This window comes from Rhinichthys klamathensis, unplaced genomic scaffold, assembly GCF_029890125.1.
Source record: "Rhinichthys klamathensis goyatoka isolate OS25496 unplaced genomic scaffold, OSU_Roscu_1.1 h1tg000169l_1, whole genome shotgun sequence".
In the NCBI taxonomy this organism is placed as follows: Eukaryota; Metazoa; Chordata; class Actinopteri; order Cypriniformes; family Leuciscidae; genus Rhinichthys; species Rhinichthys klamathensis.
The window spans coordinates 1,549,007-1,569,460 of NW_026606700.1; the positions used below are offsets into that span (position 1 = coordinate 1,549,007).

Sequence of the window (20,454 nt, forward strand, 5' to 3'; positions counted from 1 at the left end):
GCGCTGAAGCTGAAGAGAACGAGCACCGGCAAAAACTGAAGAACTTTTCTAGCAGGTTGTTTAAATCCACGAACGAAACGCATCATATGTGAGATTAATCAGTTATTTATATTACATCAACTTTATATTATGACTTATCTGCGCAAAATTACGTGAATGAGAACTTGTGCTGGTCATAATGTGTAGGCTAATCCCTGTTCTGGACGCGCTATTCTCACAACAACGCGCTGAAACGGCAACTAAACAGAGAATTCACAAAGTTTTATTACAATAGTGTTCTCATTATAATGGCATGTTTATGACAGTCCCAATTATAGTTATAAATGTGCATTGCTGTTTGAGCTGCGCAACGCTAAAATGATCAAAGATGATCACAGCAAAGATGATCACCGGTACAATGAAGCGCTACTGCATCGTTCATTAACTCAACCAAACGCATCCTATATTAGATTAATCATATATATATACACAAAATAAACATATTACAACTTACAATGGCGCAGAATGCTGCGAATGCTCAAGAGAACTTGACTGTGCTTGTCATGAAGGCTAAACTCCATAGACGCGCTCTTTCCGTCACAACGCGCTCGTTGCGCTGAAACACTGGCGAACAACAATTCACAACATTCTTTTGCGTGTTTTTATTATAATGTTATAAAGCCTATGTGACAGATTTGTGCTGCACATGTTGCACTGAACTGTATCTTCCTTTTCGAAGTGAATCCAATCATTCAGAACCATCATGGCGAACAGCGCGCATCTCTCAACTGGAGTAAATAATCTATCTATCGGCTTTGATATTTCGGCCCAATTTTCTTTTTGGACCGATAACGATAACATCAAAAAAGATCATTTATCGGCCGATATCGATATGTGGTCGATATATCGTGCATCCCTAATTATTGCCAACTTTTGACCGGTAGTGTATATGAACACAGAGTCAATGTACAAAGAGAGAAAAGAGAGATGTGTAGAAAGAGAAAGAGATAAGGTCGCTGTGTGTAGTAACTTAATCCTACCTCTTGTCTCTAGAAATGAAGTTAATACATTTCACATTAACCTCCGATAAAACTCATTACCCTGGGTCGACTCAGACATCAGGTTAGATGTAGTGTCAGTTTGTCTTAGAGCTCATTGAGGAAAACAGTACTCACCCTGACAGGACTCCTAATACCAGATTCAACACAAAGAAGGAGCCAATTATTATTAGAGGAATGAAGTAGAGCCAATTCCATGTAGGCCCTAAGGCATCGTTGGTCTGTGCAAACACAAAACAGGAAAAGCTTCAAAACAAAGAAAGTAATACTTTGAATTTGCAGTATTATAATGCCTAAGTCTCCTAGATTGAAAAGGTCTGAAACCCAATGCCTAGATTGAAAAGGTTTGAAAACCATAAACCATGCCCTTGTAATGGTGACGTTTCAGCGGGGCTCTGCTCTGCCATGCAAGGGTGTGATCACTGCGTGGGAAGGTGGCATCATTGCCCAGCTGAGCTGAGAGGGTGTTCCCCACATCCCGATGCAGCTGCAACAGCTCAGTTATGAGTGTGAAAAAAGTCAAACTGTGGCAGCATGACTCGTGTCAACATGTATGACACCACATGACTGATTAAAAACAACGTGGACTTGGATAAACCTGCTTGATATATTAGTAAAATGTATTATTGTATGTCAGAGCTGATAGCATTGTGGACAGCGCTCTGACACATGCTGTGGTTGCACCCGACTTGTGGTACTTTCCTATCCCATCCTCCTATCTCTCCACAATGCTTCCTGTCACGTCTGTACTGTCCTATGCAATAATCAAATAAATAAATGAGTATTATTAAGTAATATATCTGTGCTTTGTTTTTAATGTAGAATGGATTATGAAAAAAGAAACAGTACTTTAAAAAGCAGAATTCCCAGACGATTTGACCAAAGAATTTTCAAATTAACTTTCCAGACATTCAAAAGTGCAGGATCATGATTTTTAAAATTAATTTTATTGTAATTAGAGTCACAACAAATAATTTTTATAAGGTGAAACATAATCTACTGAATTTGAGGGTGCTTACTGTATAGAAGCAGTAATATTAGCAGCAAGAAAATTTTATTTTATGCCAAAGACAAACAACAAATCTTGATCAAAATACAAGTAAACTATCTTAGCAGAACCTCTAAACCTTTGTGTTCCGAATAAAAACATTTATTTAAAAGCCGTTATGCGACTGGATGCCAGTGGGTCTATGGTGCAATAATGCAAAACTATTCATCGATGCCTTGCTCAGGAGTCAGGCATATGCAAATGTATTTGCCTGTGTGACGTCACAAATCCCACAGATTTTTGAATGGTACCTCTAATATGTCAATAGATCAAGGCAAATTCGATTTCTCATGTCATGACCCCTTTAATAAACATAATTTAATCTCAAACTAAATGCATGATTGTTTTAAAGTCTGAGGAAGTCCTCCTCCAGAAGTCCATGCTCAGAAACCAGCACTATGAAAGTGAAAATCAGAGCCGGCTCAGCATATAAATGATAGTAGTTTGATCAAAGTCAACCACTATGTCTAACACCTCTCATTTTCCAGTGCTTGGAGAAATTTGGAGATAAAACCACTTTGAGAAAATGCTTGTAAGAAGATAAGAAATCAGATAAAAGCTACACAGTATTGCATACTGTGTGTAAGACCGTGTACAAGTATGCCAGGTCACAGCTGCAAGGGTGGAGGAAGTTCATCAACCAATTACATCTATTTCAGCTAAAATGGGCCTATGGGCCAGAGATTTTTCTTTTGCCATTAATTTATTATTTTGGGGGAGAAGAGTAGGAATGGGATTAGGACACAAAGCAAATGTATTCTGCCTGCATGAGCACCAAGGATCAACATCTCCCAGTACAAACGCTAAACACAAAGCCATGGTACCAACAAAAACATTTCTTTATATTTCTTCAGGAAGACAAGGCTTGAACTCATCCAACCCATTACTTGCAAAAAACCTCAAACAATGCAAATTGTTGCGTATGTAAAACGAGTTAATAAACCACATAAAATGTGAAATACAAAGATTTCAAACACATATGCTAATGACTCTGTTTAATCTAAAAACAAAAATCTTTAACAGTGAAGTAATGATTCAACATTGCATTACATTAAGATTATACTTTTATTAATTAGGATTATAATACAGAAACAGAACTGCTACAAATCAGCTGAGGCAGAAACTCACATTATAGAGTATGGTTGTCCACCCTTCCATGGTGATGCACTGGAAGACAGTGAGTATGGAAAATAAGATGTTATCAAACTGAGTGATGCCATCATTGGGTCCGGGCCAGTTGTTATTGCAGGTATAATTTTCAGAACATTTCTTGAACCCACATTGCTCAGATTCAGATAAACCTAGAGGAAATAAGAGAGACAAATATTTTTTTTCTTTATGTACTGAATTATAAATGTATAGTGATTGACTTTTTAATTTTGTTTAATGTATCTATGTCAAATGTTTGTTTAATTTTGATTAATGTATCTGTGTAATTTGTCTGTTTGCTTTCCTGTTGGCTATCATGCAGCAAATAGAGGAGGCCCACATAAAGAGCCAAGACTCTGATTTCCAGGTCTGTATAGACCCCTGATTTTTTCATGCAAATGATAATAATGTTATTCTTGTCAATACTAATCTTATATTTTGTTATTTAATAATGCATGTGTATTATGGTAATTTCTTTTTAGAAGAATGAGTTATTTGTGACCCTAAAAGATGCTAGATGGTTAGGTTAAAGCTGCAGTCCGCAGTTTTTCCTCTTTGTCGCCATCTCTGTTCGAAATCGTCAATTACAGTCATTCGCGGAATTATCAACTTTACGCGAGTTGTACTTCGACTCGGCACAGAGCGGATGAACACAATGTTTGAGGAGAGTGTGCAGCTGTCAGTCGCTGCGCCGGTGTGGATACTGGCATTCAGAATCACAGATTATTCTTTTTGGAAGTATGACCAACATAAGAATTTTCATCGGAAAATGTAATCTGAACAAGTAAGTAAAATCCACTTTTGTTCTGATTCTGACATTGCAGTAAATCGCGCTGATTAAATCTAAAAATCGCTTATCATATCACGCAAATTATACTTTGTTCTCAAATTGTTAATGTTAACAATGTCAGCATTGCGTGACTACATGTAATGTCCTTCTGATATGTATCCTTGTTTTCACATGGGTCCGGTTGCAGTCTCTTTTTTTATGTAAATTACCCACTCCGAAGTTCGAACGAAGTCTTTTGCATTTTACAACGGGTGAATCTCCACTTGTCATTGGTGATTGTCGTTTGAACCTTTCTGGATCCGCCATCAAATTGATAAGTTTAATTATATCAAGTGCTGTGAGAAAAGGCTATAAATCTCCACCTCCAGCATCCTCACACGCAATATAGCCTACTAGCCGAGACTCCTTCTGTATGTGTACAGATGTGACGTAATGACGCAAAGACATGCTCGAATCTCCCGCGGAGATCCACCAGTACCACTGGAATTAAAAACATTATTACAAGCTTACCGCTTTGAATCGAGCTAAGGCAAGCAGATAGTTTTGAACACTGGCTGGTTATGTATTTTCTCAAATATGTTTTTGGATAATTTTTAACCCAAAAAAAGCTACAAACTGCAGCTTTAACAAGTTTCAGAGAAACCAAATATTTTTTATAAAAAAAAATCCCACTGAAATTTTTGTGAAAGTCTGTTTCCAATGTTCTTTCTTTTTTTAGTATTCAAAAGATTTACACTGGATCCCAACATCTGACATAAATATAAATTAAAAGATGTATATCTGGTCAGCGCATGTTCTTACTTGTGTTTGTCAGAGTGTGATCCTCTTTACTTTTAATGCCTGGTACACATTGCCTGTGGAGTTTTCCACTGTAAAACTCTAGTCCAATAATGGCAAACATGAGAATGGCAAAAAACAGCAGCAGACCGATCTGTAGCAGTGGCACCATTGCCTTCATTATGGATTTCAGAACTATTTGCAGACCTAAAAAACATAAAAATATATATCAATCACACATAAAAATTAGTATCAATCACACATAATTGTGAAAATTTCAACCTAGGCTCATTGGAAAAACATGCCCCTGGCAACATTTTTACAAAATGATATTGTGCTTCTTGCATGTTTCGCGACACCTACAGTAAACCTAACCAATAGTGCTAACAAAGGCAAACATGAGATAACAACAGATTTGGTGAAGCAACTATGCCATTTCTGCTGCTTCTACAAGTCTTTGAGCTCTTTTATCATGATTAGTGTCCCATGGGACTCGTCCCTGTGTGCTCCCCATCGGTAGTGCACAGCTGTAGCAGGTGAGCTACCGAGCAAGTTCAGTACATCAGAAAAGCCACTTATATGGAGCTGGCTATGTAATGTAAATGTCAAAAATGTATTATTTTACAAATCATGTACTATGGTAAAAGTGTTTTGAGGTCATTATCAGTGGCTGCTTCGTGAGAGGAGGCAAGGGAGGCACAGCAATATCCATAGCCGAAGACTTTTGCCTCCATTGGTAAAAAATGTTGCCAATCACCATAGAGTATTTCACTTTCAGCGGTTAGAGTGTTGACAAAAAATACATTGCAGAGGTGGCTACCCTCCCTTGGTATAACAACAAATCATTGTAAAGACGTAAATTACGTGATATTTGTCTGAACTACTACAACTGATAATGTACCAAAAGATGCCAATAAAACGGCATGTGAACAATATGTCATGTAATGTTACATTCAGTGACCACAAACTTGGTAGTTAGCAAGAAAAAATAACTCTAGAGGAGCATTTTGATAAATATATGCACCATATTACATATTCATTATAATTTTTACTGTTCTTCAATATTTAATGTATGTTTGAAGAATCACCATTTAATTTTGTATTGAACGAATTGGAGTAGAAACATAATGATGTAATTATAAAGTTAGTATTAACTTTATAATTATAAAAACTTCCTTGTGTGTAATTTAAGGGTGTATTCACACCAGGACAGTCCGCTAGTTCACTTGCTTTGGTCCGGACCAAATACAATGTTGATTTTTTTTTTTTTTGGTGTGGTTCGCTTTCACACTGCCCTTTTTGCAAGTGAACCAAAATTTGTAAACAAAACCACATGTGTGCTAAGGTCATCCATTCATTGGACAGAAATTCTCAAGCAGGGAAAAGCAGGAAGTATAAAAACAGGCAATTTATGTTATGGAGATCTTTCTTAGTGGAATTTTTATTCTTTTACTGATTTGGTGTTATCAGCTACTAACGTAGTATGAAGAAACTTATGAGCATCATATGATACAATGTCATCTATACAATGTTGTAATTAGGAATTTGCGAAGACGAAGATGTGCTGCAAGACGGTTGCGGTGGAGAGAACATGCTCTTAAATGATAGATTTCAAACATTATTAAAAACAAGTGAACAGTTAAATAAGAACAAATACACAAATTACAAGCAGAGATGAATACTAAATAACAAAGTTATTAAGTCTAACAGTAGTAGGCAATTCAGGCACAGAATGTAGATAAATGTAAAATAACACTATTTGTTCACTGTAGAAATTAAATATAGTTTATTTTTCTTAAAAGCTGTATTTTGTTGGTTTTATTAACATTAATGACACTGACAGCACACACACAATATTCCTACTGTTGTCTCTTTAAGACCGAATGCAATACCCCCAAAAAACGAAAAAAAATGACAAACATTCTCAACTATGACATAACCGAGAGAATACTTGCTGAGAAGGGTATTTAGACGAGTTTTTTAACATAATTTTGTGAGCATGTGTCCGTTCAAGGGCAAGGAAACGCTAACGCTATCTGAAACGCGCCTCTCTCTCTCTCTCTGCATGCGCACGCTTCAGGTGTGTGCGGCTCTGGTCACAGCTAACGCATGAGTCCTGATTTTCGCCTCTTCCTCTGCGTTTAAAATTGTCGAAATGATAAACTTTCACTATGATGGTTAAATTTAGCAGTTAATCAGCGAATCACATGCGTGATGAACCGTGGGGCAGCTGGTCCGTACGGATCACGGATCAACTGTGATCCGTTGCACCCCTAATAATGTATAGGCATTTCATCACCCCGAATTACATGTTAAAAATCTGACCCTGTCAAAAAAAGGCGCAGTGCTTTCTGCAATTGGGTCGGTTCATGTTTCACACCTTAAACGAACCGTACCTGAGTTTGTTTGGAACCGGACCGAGACCAACTCTTCAGCTGGGTCTCAGTACGGTTGTTTGGTCCGCACTCAAGTGCGATTGCTGTGTTCACACCTGCCCAAAAGATCTGCACCAAGGGGGGAAACGAACTTGAGTTCGATTCAATCGAACCAAACAAGGCAGGTGTGAATATACCCTAATTGTTTGAATAAAAATCAGTTAATTTTAACATTCAATATTATAGTAATTTAGACTTTTACTGCCTCTAGTGTTCATTTCAGCTGGAAACTGCAGTGAATTGTATGTATTAGAGTTTTGCAGAAATGTAGGTAGAGGAATGCTTTTCCAATGAGCCCGTTAGAAAATGTACTATTCATTTCTTTAATGTGGAAATGACTACACGTTGTCCTAACCCGTTGTGATGTGACAGGTTACAGATGTGTGGAGTGGGATTTTGGACCAAAGAGATTTCACTGTGCAGCTACCCAGATAAAAAGACATCTTGCAACAAACAAAATGCCTTGATGCATATAACTTTTAGCGGTTGGATTTATGTCTTCTTGTTTTATTGCTTTGCACCTGATTAGGACGCAGTGTAATACTCCTCTCAAACAAAATAACAGTGTGATTAAGAACTTCATATAGATTCGTAAACATACTAGGAATGCCAGAAACCAGTTTAAGGGGCCGTAATACCCTCACAGCCCTCAGCGTTCGCAGGTCTAATGAAATATTCATGTGGGCTCCTGCTGTGGCCAGAATCCTGTTAACAAAATAAAAACAAACATAGGTTAGGCGAAGAAACGAAACAACAGTTTTGCAGGATATATAAATATTTCACAAATATGTTAATGATGATGTTGGGTAAACTACACAATCTCCAAAAATAGTGACATGGTAATCGCAGCTATAGTGATGATTCATAGTGATACTGTAGGTATAGGGGAGTAATTAGAGGAGCTGTGCTCAATGCATGTGGTCCTTAATGAGGTAATCCCTCTCAATGAATGACTGCCAGGACACTTTCTAATAAGGGTCACTTTTGATTCACAGCTTTCTTCTAAATGCAGGTGATATTTATCAGGCATGAACAATGAGTCATCTCTGTCTTTCATTCCACTCATTTATTTCAAGTATAGACCTAGACAAGAGCGCAGCCATCTTTAGAATTTTGTGTTTGAACTTCTGTTTACAAACCGTCTAGCTGGTGAGGTGGATTTATTTATTATTAACCTAAGTTATCATGTCAAAAACCCCCAAAAAACTCTTAAAGGTGGGGTATGTGATTTTCTTTTTTGACCATTTTTTCAAAATCACTTGAAATCTTATTCCTAACCCACTTACAGCCACTGAGTTAGAAGCACTGAAATGAAAATTAAGCAATTTAATCATCTGTGGAACGGGCAGGACTCGAAAAACTCCAGCCAATCATTTCCAAGACCACCTAGAATCATTGGACAGTAAGTGCGTCAATCAAACGGTCGTAGCATACCCCCCACCCCCTTCCCCCTCTTCGAATGGGTGGAGTCAGGGCCAGCGTTGGGGGAAAGAAGGTAGGACCTTTTGAGTTGTGTATTTTCAAAATCTGCCGGCCGTTTTGCAAATCCCATACCCTACATAGAGGACCACGGTTCGGTTCTGTACCCCGGCTTGGTTCAAAATGTACTGCGATACAAAATAACTGTAGCCCCATTTTACCGTCCGTTTCTATAGTTTAAATTGAGCAGCACGTCAAAACAACGGAGCCAAACGAGCTTCATTCAAGCCTTTTCCGCTCCGTGCACGTTGCTTCTCTTCCCTGCTAAAGACGGAAAGCAATACAAGAGCAACAGATGACATAGTTATTTTAACAACAGTAGCAGAAACATGGTGAGCAATCAATAAATAATAATTCATACTTTCGCTAAAACGATTCAGAAAATGAGAATGCTGCAATTATAGTCATTTTTATCTGCCATACAGTATATGACTCTGACCATTCAAACCAAGTTTGTGACCAAACTATTTTTTTTATCTACAGTATATTTAGCATTAGGCCTAGTAATCAGCATGTTAAGAGTATTTCATAATAAACAGTTATTATTGGGGAAAAAAATCATTTGTAGATGGCAAGGAAAGACCATTAAAACTTTGAAATTGTTAGTTAACTTTGTTTTCTGCTCATAATGAGATCATTTTTATGATTATGTACGTTGTTTGTTTATTTTTAGTAGATACTTATTTTAAGCAAAACAAAAAAATGATCCAGACTTCAAGAGGAAAACCCTGAACCCCCATTTATTTATTTTTTCTTTCACTTTTACGAAGTATTACTGCTGCCCACGGTGCACAGATGGAAATATAACTATTCCAAAAAAAAAATATATATATATATATACTCTGTATATAACTATTCCAAAAAAGTATTGGACTCCTAATTTGTTTCACTAAGAGTAATTCACGAAGCATTTTAGCCCTAAAAGTAGCACCTAAGTCTGGGACAGCTTAAAAGAAGTCGAGAGGACTCCTAACTCACTAAGACCAATTCACAAAGGATTGTAGCGCATACCACCGCCTCTCGCAGTCGTCCGGGGTCCGCGACACAAGCGGGAATGCTGCATTGATCTGCAAACAAATCTCCTGTGTGTTTTGCTTGATATCCCAGTGGCGAATTTTCCATTTATCTTTTTTTTTTTTAAACACAACTGAGCCAGCAGCAGTAATGGTGTGTTCACACCGAACGCGAATTTAATTATTTGCGCGAGTAGATTACATACAAAGTCAATGCAAAGACGCGAATAGACGTATCATTCGCGCCGGGCGTTGCGATTGACGCGAATTGGGCGATGTGTTTGCCGCGAATGTCTTCCGCGCAAGTTGAAAAATTTGAACTCGAGCGAATGTTCAAGCGTCTAACTAGACGCGATAGACGCGTATTTGACGCTTTATTCGCGTTCGGTGTGAACACACTGATCCTGCGTCCAGTTGGGCTTTCTTTTCCGTTTTGGCGAGTTCATAATCCACCGTCATCCAACTATTACATTAGGCTACTTCAATAGGAGCAACATTTCCTTAGTCTATTTAGGCTAATAGGATGTCAATTAATGTGTTAATGCAAAGTTTTAATGCAAGTGTCGTTTTTCATTATCAGGCAAGTGGCTGTTTTCATTTAATTTTAATTTAACACCTTGATTTAATTTAATTTAATTCACGCCTTTTTTTCTCTCTCTCTGCCTTTTTAGAATTACACTTCACTGGGGTATGCACAAACATATGCATTTCGATGACATTACTATTATTATTTTGTGTAGGACACAGACATATTTAGATGTCGTAATTCCATGATTTGTTGCGTCTGTGTTATGTTCCGCATGAACGCCCTGTCATCTAACAACCAATCACTGTGATCATTGCGAGGAAGCTCGTGCATGAGAATTGACGTCATCCATAGCAACGAAGACTCACTCTTAGTTTAGGAGTCGTCATTTTTCCTTACTAAGAGTAGGTCTGAAAGGCGTTGTGAATAACTTTTAAGAGAAAACTCCTAGCTAAAATATTTTAGTGCGATTTAGGAGTACTCCTAGTGGTAAGATAAAAATCTTTGTGAATACGGCCCCAGATTAGAATGAATAGAATCCCTCTTCTCTTAGAGGGAACCCATCAAGGGCATGGCTCATTATAGAATGCTAATGTTGTCCTTTATTTGCTGTGCCACCTAACAGGAAACGGCAACTCATCTGTGATGCAGCATGCAGGGAAATGAGAAGAGCATTAGTGTGTGAGTAAGAGAAGCTTTTATTGGCATTCGGTTTCTGACAGCTACCCACTAGATGCCATGTGTGTAACCTGGGATGAACTGTCCATTCCAACATCTCAACCAAAGCTAAAAATTCTGGATTCTCTCATAATCCAATTCACGTGGCACTCCTGTTGTTGACTAATTAAACTCCATCGCATTCAACCCCACGAGATGAGAGAGACTGCCAAAGAAAGGTGCATGAACACAAGACACACAAAAAAGGAAGACATAAAGAGACAGTGAGATCGTCGGATGAGAGTGACTTTGTATGGAGTGGGGTGTGTGATATGATCAAAATCTTATAACACAATATATATTTTATTTGACGATTCTTGATAAAAAATTTGATACCATTGAAATTTCATCATTTTTGCCACAAATTTCAATATCTCTGCACCTCCTGGGTCGACCATAGTACACTGCTGCGCACCGACACTTTACTATACCGTACTGCTCAGTGGAAACGAGCCAAAAAACTGCTTGCCGAACTCACAATTAAATAACATTTCAAATCAGCAACAAACTCTGACATGAGCTGTCCCATAAATGTTATTTCTTATGCTCAAATAGTGTTAAAATTTTTTTTTTTTTGGCTAGACGAGCCAATGCACAAGTGCAGTCCTAAGCGCGAGTCTCAAGTTTCTATGGGAACCAGAGCTTTTAATAGCAGCTGGAGTGACGCAATGACTTTACCAATCAGTGATTGGCTCTTTTACTTAGAAGGAGGGACGTATTCCGCCATATTGCGCATTGCAGTTTCTCCCATTCACAATTAATAGGAGTGAACCGTCTTTGTATATCTATAGTCTTTGGTATGAACTTGATATCATAGGCAAAAGCTATTACAGGCATCAAGTAGAAGCCTGTTCAATGTGAAATTAGTTAAAATTGTTGCAACCATGAAGTCTGGTTGTGCAGCTGCAATTAATGTTTTTTTATGAATGTTCATTATTTAAGGTAAATAAATAATACATTTATTCTAAGATTGTTGCTCTAAAAAGTTAGTTTTAAGTAAACTGCTGTTTGCAGATGCACTCTCGCCCGATCCTCAAGCAATGCCTAGTGTGCCATTCTCACCAGTTCTCACAATAAACACCTTTTATACAGACACAGATTACAGACCTCCCATTAGCCAGCTGTAAATAAGAGTATATCTGCATTATTCAAACCTCGCAGCTGAAGGTATAATGCAGCTTTTCTTACTCTTTAACTGTATATGATGGAATGTATTTAAGATTAAATTAAATTGTATTATTTAATAATTTTATTATATAATTTTATATATGGATTATATAATACAATTGATGCAACATACTTATTAAAATCGTCCGTACGGTTAGTGAATGAGACCCATTGTTCCTGCATTTCGAAACAACCTTTTTTTGAAGCTTTACTTGTCATTGACACCTTCATTCTTTTTAAAGTGACACAAAAGTGATTCAGTCAAGAATAGTGAGAGATTTTCTCTTTTTTGTTGTTTTATTAACATTAATGGCACAGATGGCAGCAGGTTTATTAGGCTGCTGTCACAGAATGCACTGATCTAATGTACTGTTATACATACATTTTATCTCAACTGTTTACGTTCACACAAATGACTGTTTACGAGGATACTTGCAAAGACGGGCATTTCGACAAATATATAAATATGTGTATTTAAACGCTCAAGCCCAATTAGGTGGGAAAAAAAACTTGATTTAGTACATGTGTGCTCTCTTAGACAGCGCTCGGAAACCATCTCTCAGACTATCTCTATATCGAAACGAGTTCTATTTTGCTGCTTATTGCATTTCAACGGTTTAAAATTTAACTCCACTGATTTCTAATATTTGAATTCAATACATCACCCTGCCAGTGTAAAAGGACAAAAATAAATAATGTAAAAATTGAATAAAATACTTGCTCTCATCAAATGAGGCATAGAAATAGTTCAAATAGAAAGTGCCAAATGTCTGTCACAACTAGAAGAGGGGACAGCAGACTCAATGATACCAGTTCTTTATTGAAATGTGCAAATACAAGGAATGAATCCGGTTAGCCAACAGTATCAAAGAAAGTCACTGAGTCACCACTTAACTTGAACTTAAAGGTCTCTTTGTCCTTAATAGGTACGGGTGAATAGAGATAGTCAATGCAAGGAAGAGGATGATGGTCGCAAAGGGTAAGTATCCACAAGGCAAGTAGGCAAGTCCATAGGTAAGTCCATACACCAGGTAAAGAGTGACAAGACCAGACAATGTGAGAGTGTAGATGGGATGCTTAAATGTGGTGCTGCTGATGAGGGTGATGATTGAGTGTTTGCAGGTGGGAGCCAGGATGATTTGAAATGTAGTGCTGTGGTGCTGTGGTGACTGGGCTGGTGACTGGAGATTGCGACAGTATCAGGTCAAAAAATACAATTCAGGTCCAAAATTTGCATGACAATTAAGCACCCCCACCCCAAATCTCATTATTAAAAAGAAAAAGCAAATAATAAAATGTTATTCTCATGAATAATATGACCGCTGCATGTGAAAATGCACAAAATAGTTTTACAGTTCATAATTTATGTTAATTAGTAGTGTGGCAGTGCATGAAACAAGTCTTACCTAACGTTGATACAAATGTTTAGAAGCAGTGTTTCCCCTACCATTGTCCCCTACCCCCCCTGAAAGAATGACAAATATATATATATATATATATATATATATATATTGTGACGATCGTCCTATGCACTCATCAGCGTTGCCCTGGAGAAAGACGCGAAACACCTGTGCTCGCTCATCATGGCTCGCTCGGCCACACCTGTCATCAATTCCCACACGGCCATATAAGTGATATGAGGCTGAACAACGAGGAGGAACAGGTTTCTTGAAAGCTGAGAACTAATGTGTCGTCTCTTGTTCTTTTCCAGAAACCAGCGTGTGACCGAGCTAGACCAGTTACGAGCACAGCACCGATTCACCGCACCAAGGAAACCTTGAATAGAGAATACCGCCTCACCTCAAGAAAGCCGCTCTTCACTCTACACTCTTCAACTTGCACTGTGCACTTATTCCACTTGTAAATAAACAATTAATCTGAGCTCTCCTTGTCGCGTGATACTTCCGCCCGTCACAGTGGTGGAGAATGCGGGGTTGAAAGGAAGTTCCCGTCGACAAGCGATCTCCGGATACTCACAGTATTCCCTTCCTGATGAACGGTACTCTTTCCACTCAACATGGAAGAGCTTCTCCGACAATTAACGGAGGTCAGCGTGCGCCAGCAACAGTTTGCGGAGCATTTGGCCACACGCCAGAACCAGGCTGACCAGGAAATCGCTGCTTTTCACAATGCCGCCAGACAGCGCGTTCCGTTACCCGACCCACGGGTTCAGGCCGCCCAGCTCCTCCCCAAAATGACCGTCCATGATGACGTCGAGGCATATTTGCAGATGTTCGAGAATACTGCTCTAACGGAAGGGTGGGATCCGGATGACTGGGCTCGCGCACTCGCCCCTCTTCTCACTGGTGAAGCCCAGCGCGCCTTCTTCAGCCTCCCCACTGCAACTGCAGAAAGGTATGAGGATGTAAAAAGGGAAATTTTGGCTAGAGTGGGGTTATCTCCAGTGTGTGCAGCCCAGTGCTTCCATGACTGGTCGTATCAGCCCCGGCGCCCCGCAAGTACTCAAGCAGCTGAACTGTCTTGTATAGCGCAACATTGGCTGATGGATGGAGAGCCCACCCCTGCCCAGATAGTGGAACGCGTGGTCATTGACCGCCTCCTTCGGGCCTTACCCCGCTCCTACCGCCAGGCTGTGGGTATGCGAAACCCTACAACTTCTTCAGAGCTAGTGGAGGCGATTGAACTAGCGGAGGCGGCGCACCATCGTGAGGCTGGGGAGCGAGTACCACCTTTTCTCCGGAGGACGGCTCCAAAACAGCGCCGACCGGAGGGCGGTTCACGACCAATAAGCAGAACGGTGGCCCCTGAGCCACAAGATATAATTCCAAGATGGCGGCAGATCAACAGAGTGCTGTGTTGCTCTGAGAAGCATGTGTTAATGTGTTTAATGTTTAATGTGTTGTAATGTGAAATTTTAGTCTGAAAATAGAGTCATTTTAGCTTTTAAGTCCAAGCCTTTCTTGAGCTTTTTATATTATAGTTTATATTACATTTTGGACTCTAAATTGGACTCTGCACATGTGCATATGTGCGACTAGCCTGCAAGCTGTTTTCCCACCTTGGGCCTGCACCACCTGGCTGTTAGCAGATTCTACACCCTGGGTCTGTACTACATGGCTGCACTAGGCCTGCTAGGCCTGCACTGCCTGGCTTTCTAGTTGTTCTCCACCCTGGGCCTGGACCACCTAGCTGTTGCTCTACCCTGGCTGCTAGCTGTTTCTCCACCCTGGACCTGCACAGCCTGGCTGCTAGCTGCTCCTCTACACTGGGCCTGCTTCGCCTGGTTGCTAGCTGTTTGTCCATCCTGGGCCTGCACTGACTGGCTGCTAGCTGTGTTTCTTCACTCTGGGCCTGCATCGCCTGGCTGCTAGCTGTTCTCCATCCTGGGCCTTTACCAACTGGCTGTAGGCTGTTTTCTCCACCCTGGGCCTGTTTTGCCTGGCTTCTAGCTGTTTCTCCACCCTGGGCCTGCTTTGCCTGGCTGCTAGCTGCTCCTCTACACTGGGCCTGCTTCACCTGGTTGCTAGCTGTTTGTCCATCCTGGGCCTGCACTGACTGGCTGCTAGCTGTGTTTCTTCACTCTGGGCCTGCATCGCCTGGCTGCTAGCTGTTCTCCATCCTGGGCCTTTACCAACTGGCTGTAGGCTGTTTCTCCACCCTGGGCCTGCTTTGCCTGGCTTCTAGCTGTTTCTCCACCCTGGGCCTGCCCTGCCTGGCTTTTAGTTGTTTTCCACCTTGGACCTGCACTGCCTAGCTGCTGGCTCTTGACTGCAATTCCAAAATCAAAATTGCTGATCCTACCTGGTATGACTTTCAATTTAAATATGCATATCCAACTTAAATATCCAAGTGTATTGTTGTGCCTTCTGCTCATTTGTCACAATTCTTACAAAAGTCATGATAAATTTTCTACATGTAATTTTGGAAAGACTCCGGGTGCCCATACTTATGAACATATCCGAGTTAATGTGAACTACGATCATAACAAATCAACTGCTCCTACGTATAAAATGCCAATATCAAAACTAAAAAATGTGTGTGTCTTACAACCTTGGGTCATAAAACAACTACTTAGTTTTCTAATTTTGTATGATTATTTTTTACTTAATGAAACCTCTATTATGTTACTTTCAATTGAGATTGTGTCTAAAAACACAATTCCCAAATGTTCTGGATACCAAAGACAACTAATTATTATGTTACTCTTACTATCTGGAAATATACAACCAAACCCTGGCCCAGAGGTTCAAACCCCAACTGACTTTAAGTTCTTATCTGGCCTTAAAATAATTCATCTTAATGTTCGCAGTCTTCTACCTAAAATTGACCAAGTTCGAATCTGGGTAAGGTCAACAGGAGCAGATATAGTTGTTATTTCTGAAACATGGCTAAACAGGTCTATATCTGACAATGATGTTTGCATGAATGGCTTTCAAATCTATCGTGTTGATCGACTTGCTAAAGGTGGGGGAATTGCCATTTATGTAGACACATCTCTCCATGTAGATTTGTTACAAGCTGAATCTCTCTGTAAACAATTTGAACTTTTAATGCTAAAGGTTGAAATTGCCAAGGGTTTACATGTAAATGTTGTGGGATGTTATAGGCCTCCTTCTGCCACCTCTAACGCACTCCAATTGTTAAAGGATTTTCTATTTAAGCTCGATTCAGATGAAACTATACTAATTGGAGATTTAAACTGGGACTGGCTTAGCCCAAATTCTGATGATTTCAAAATTGTATGTGATCAATTAAATCTAACACAATTAATTGCATCCCCTACTCGTCCAAATAATAAGTGTCTCTCAAAGTCAACATTGATTGATCTGATCTTAACAAATGCCCCACATAAATACTGTTCAACCGGGGTGTTTTGTAATGATCTGAGTGACCACTGTATTGTAGCCACTGTTAGAAATACCAAAATGGATAAAAGAAAACCACGAGTCATTATAAAAAGAGATTTAAAACATTTCAATGAACAGGCATTTTACCATGACCTTTCTAAGTGCCAATGGAACAGAATTGACCTCATTCCAGATGTAGAAACAGCCTGGTCATTTTTCTATGAGTGTTACATGGCTATTGTTAATAAACACGCTCCTTTTAAGAAATTTAGAGTTAAAGGTAGAGATAATCCTTGGTTTACTCCAGATTTGGCAAATGCTTTACATGAGAGGAACTTAGCGTGGACGAAAGCAAGAAAAACTGGTTTAAAATGCGATTGGGATAATTTCAGAAAATTAAGAAATAAAAGTTCCTCCCAAATTAAAAATGCCAAGTCTAAATTCTACTTGTCAACTACAACTGATAGTCTTAATGACCCTAAAAGATTTTGGAAAACAATAAAATCTCTCACTGCAGAAAATAACTCACAGGTCTTGCCAAATTACATTGTCTATAACTCATCAAATATTTATGACAAAGTTGAAATGGTAAATTGTTTCAACCAACATTTTATTTTATCTACACCCTCCATAAATTTAAGCAACACTGGGACTGTTCCGGAACAACCCTCTGATGCATCAACATTTAGTTTCCAGCCTTTTACTTTGTGTCAAGTCCGCAAAGCACTACAATCATTGGATCCACGTAAACCACAAGGACCTGACCTAATTGATCCGTATTTTTTAAAAATTGCAGCTGATTTAATAGCAAAACCTTTGACTGATATTTTTAACTTAAGTTTGACCACTATGCACATTCCCAAAATTTGGAAATCAGCTTTTGTCACACCATTATTCAAAGGTGGTGATCCAAAAATTGTTAATAACTATAGGCCAATTTCAAAACTTTGCATCTTATCAAAAATTTTGGAATCTTTAATAAATGAACAGTTGAAAGAATTTTTGTATTCCAATAACATTTTATGCAAATTCCAGTCAGGCTTTAGGAAAGGTCATAGTACCATAACAGCAACATTGAAGGTGATCAACGATATCTCAACAGCTCTTGACAATAAGCAACATTGTGCAGCGCTTTTTATTGATTTGTCAAAAGCCTTTGACTCTGTAAACCACAGTTTACTCAAAGAGAGACTGATCAATATTGGATTATCTAAAAAGGCAGTTGGATGGATCTGTAATTATCTTACTGACAGGTCCCAATGTGTTAAATCAGAAAATACCTGTTCTAATATTCTTTCCTTAACTAAAGGAGTGCCCCAAGGCTCTGTTTTGGGGCCACTTTTATTTACTATCTATGTGAACAATGTTGGCCAGGATCTTGTGGACACCAATTACCATTTTTATGCTGATGATATGGTTATCTACAGCTTTGCAAAAACTCTTAGTTCCTGTGTCCCTACATTACAAAACGCATTTTTGTAATGTAGGGAACATTTGGTTAGGAAACTGAGACTGAAAATTGGCTTTTATTTTAGAAATAAGCTATGTTTTTCTTTCAATGCAAAAAAGAAACTTGTAGCTGCAACATTTACACCCATTCTGGATTATGGTGACCTCATTTATATGAATGCCCCGAACCAAGTATTGAAACTACTGGACTCTGTTTACCATGCCGCATTGAGGTTTATCACAAACTGTAAGCCTCGCACACACCACTGTGAACTTTACACACGTGTGGGCTGGACAGGACTGGAGAATCGTAGACTCAGTCATTGGTATATGTTTATTTATAAGGGTATTCTGCGTCTGCTCCCCTCATATCTGTGTGAATATATTCAACCAAAAGGGGCTGGACTGTATTCTTTACGCTCACAAGACTCACTGCTAATGTCTGTACCAAGTGTCCGCACAGAAGCGGGTAAGGTGGCATTTCACTATTCTGCCCCCACAACATGGAACAATTTACAAAAATACTGGAAATTAAAGGAACTGGTTTCAATAGGCCAGTTTAAACTCTTGCTCAAAAGTTTGGAAATGAAATCTATGGTTTGTGAATGTTTTTAAATAGTCTTATGAAATTGTTATGAAATTGTCTGTAATGTACTGAATTGTTGTGGTCTGTGCCGCTGTCTTGGCCAGGACTCCCTTGAAAAAGAGATTAGTAATCTCAACGGGATTTTCCTGGTTAAATAAAGGTTAAATAAAAAAAAATAAAAAAAGATGAGTCCATGCCAACAGCGCCCTCTTCCCCCAAAATTCGGGCTTGGATGGCAGGGTGTGCAGTGCACCACGAGCTCCCCAGGGGAGCCCCAGAGACCGAGATCAAGATCAACGGCCGGCCATTCAAAGCGGTCCTCGACTCGGGCAGCGCCGTCAGCCTCGTCAGGGCGGATATTCTTCCTCCAAGCAGCGAGACCAAGACGCTATTGCCTATCACACGACAGTGCCTGCTCGGCGCGTCACTATCTCCGCGGCTTCGGGGTCCTGGCCCATAGAAGTTGGGCTCATTAAAGATCTGCCCGTGTCTATGCTGCTGGGCCGAGACTGGCCGGGCTTCGAAACCCTGCTCAGCGACGCCACACGACCTGTCCAACCCAGTAGGGGTCGCCGTGGGCGGCGACCAGCAAGGACTCCCCGCCGACGCCCCGTTCTTTTGGCCTCCGACAGTGGGAGAGATGGTGAGTCCCCTTCCCTTTCCTCTAATCTCTTCTATGATGTTTACCAACAGGTCTCGGGGGGCGGCTCTTTTGGCCGCGCTCACTGGGAGGACGAGCGTTTGAAACACTGCTGGACACAGGTCTGTGTGATGAATGGAGAAGACACCCGGCCAAAACCCCATCCTTGCCCCCACTTTGCCATAGAAAACGGCCTACTCTATTGTGTCGCTCAGCGGAGGGGGGAGGGAAAAAAACTGTTAGTGGTGCCGCGCTCGAAGACAGAGACAATCCTGCAATTGGCACACTCCCACCCATTGGCAGGACACCTCGGCGCAGCTAATACCATCCAACGCATACGAGACCGGTTCCACTGGCCCAGCCTGGAGGCCGAAGTGAAGCAGTTCTGTCTAGCCTGTCCGGTCTGCCAGAAGACGTCACCTAAACCACCACCCCCCACACCACTCATACCGCTGCCCATAATTGAAGTGCCCTTCGAGCGCATCGGGATGGATCTGGTAGGGCCGTTACCAAAGTCAGCCCGGGGACACGAACACATCCTCGTCGTGGTCGACTACGCCACCCGCTACCCCGAAGCAATTCCCCTCCGGAAAGCCACTGCGAAGAATATCGCCCACGAGCTCTTCCTACTGTTTAGCCGAGTTGGTATACCGGTGGAGATCTTGACCGATCAGGGAACACCGTTCATGTCCCGGCTAATGGCCGATCTCTGCCGCTTACTCCAAGTGAAGCAGTTGCGGACGACCGTGTACCATCCTCAGACGGACGGACTCGTTGAACGTTTCAATCAGACCCTCAAACAAATGCTGCGAAGGGTGGCAGCCGAAGATAAA

General features: G+C 40.2%; 1 protein-coding gene across 5 annotated transcripts in view; it reads right to left on the reverse strand.

Annotated features, from left to right (window-relative positions):
• LOC130091634 (voltage-dependent R-type calcium channel subunit alpha-1E) overlaps positions 1-20,454 on the reverse strand; it is a 194,875-nt gene that overhangs the window by 50,567 nt on the left and 123,854 nt on the right. For 2 of the 5 annotated variants that reach the window (XM_056259625.1, XM_056259624.1), the window contains exons 1-2: positions 3,214-3,370; positions 1,155-1,258 (exon numbers count right to left, since the gene is read on the reverse strand). In XM_056259625.1, the coding sequence (XP_056115600.1) occupies positions 1,155-1,258; positions 3,214-3,243 (134 nt within the window). In that variant the 5' untranslated portion in view covers positions 3,244-3,370. Of the gene's footprint in view, positions 1-1,154; positions 1,259-3,213; positions 3,379-4,251; positions 4,257-4,825; positions 5,009-7,837; positions 7,942-20,454 lie in introns of those variants that run through there. The other 3 variants (XM_056259629.1, XM_056259626.1, XM_056259628.1) reach the window with 2 other exon arrangements.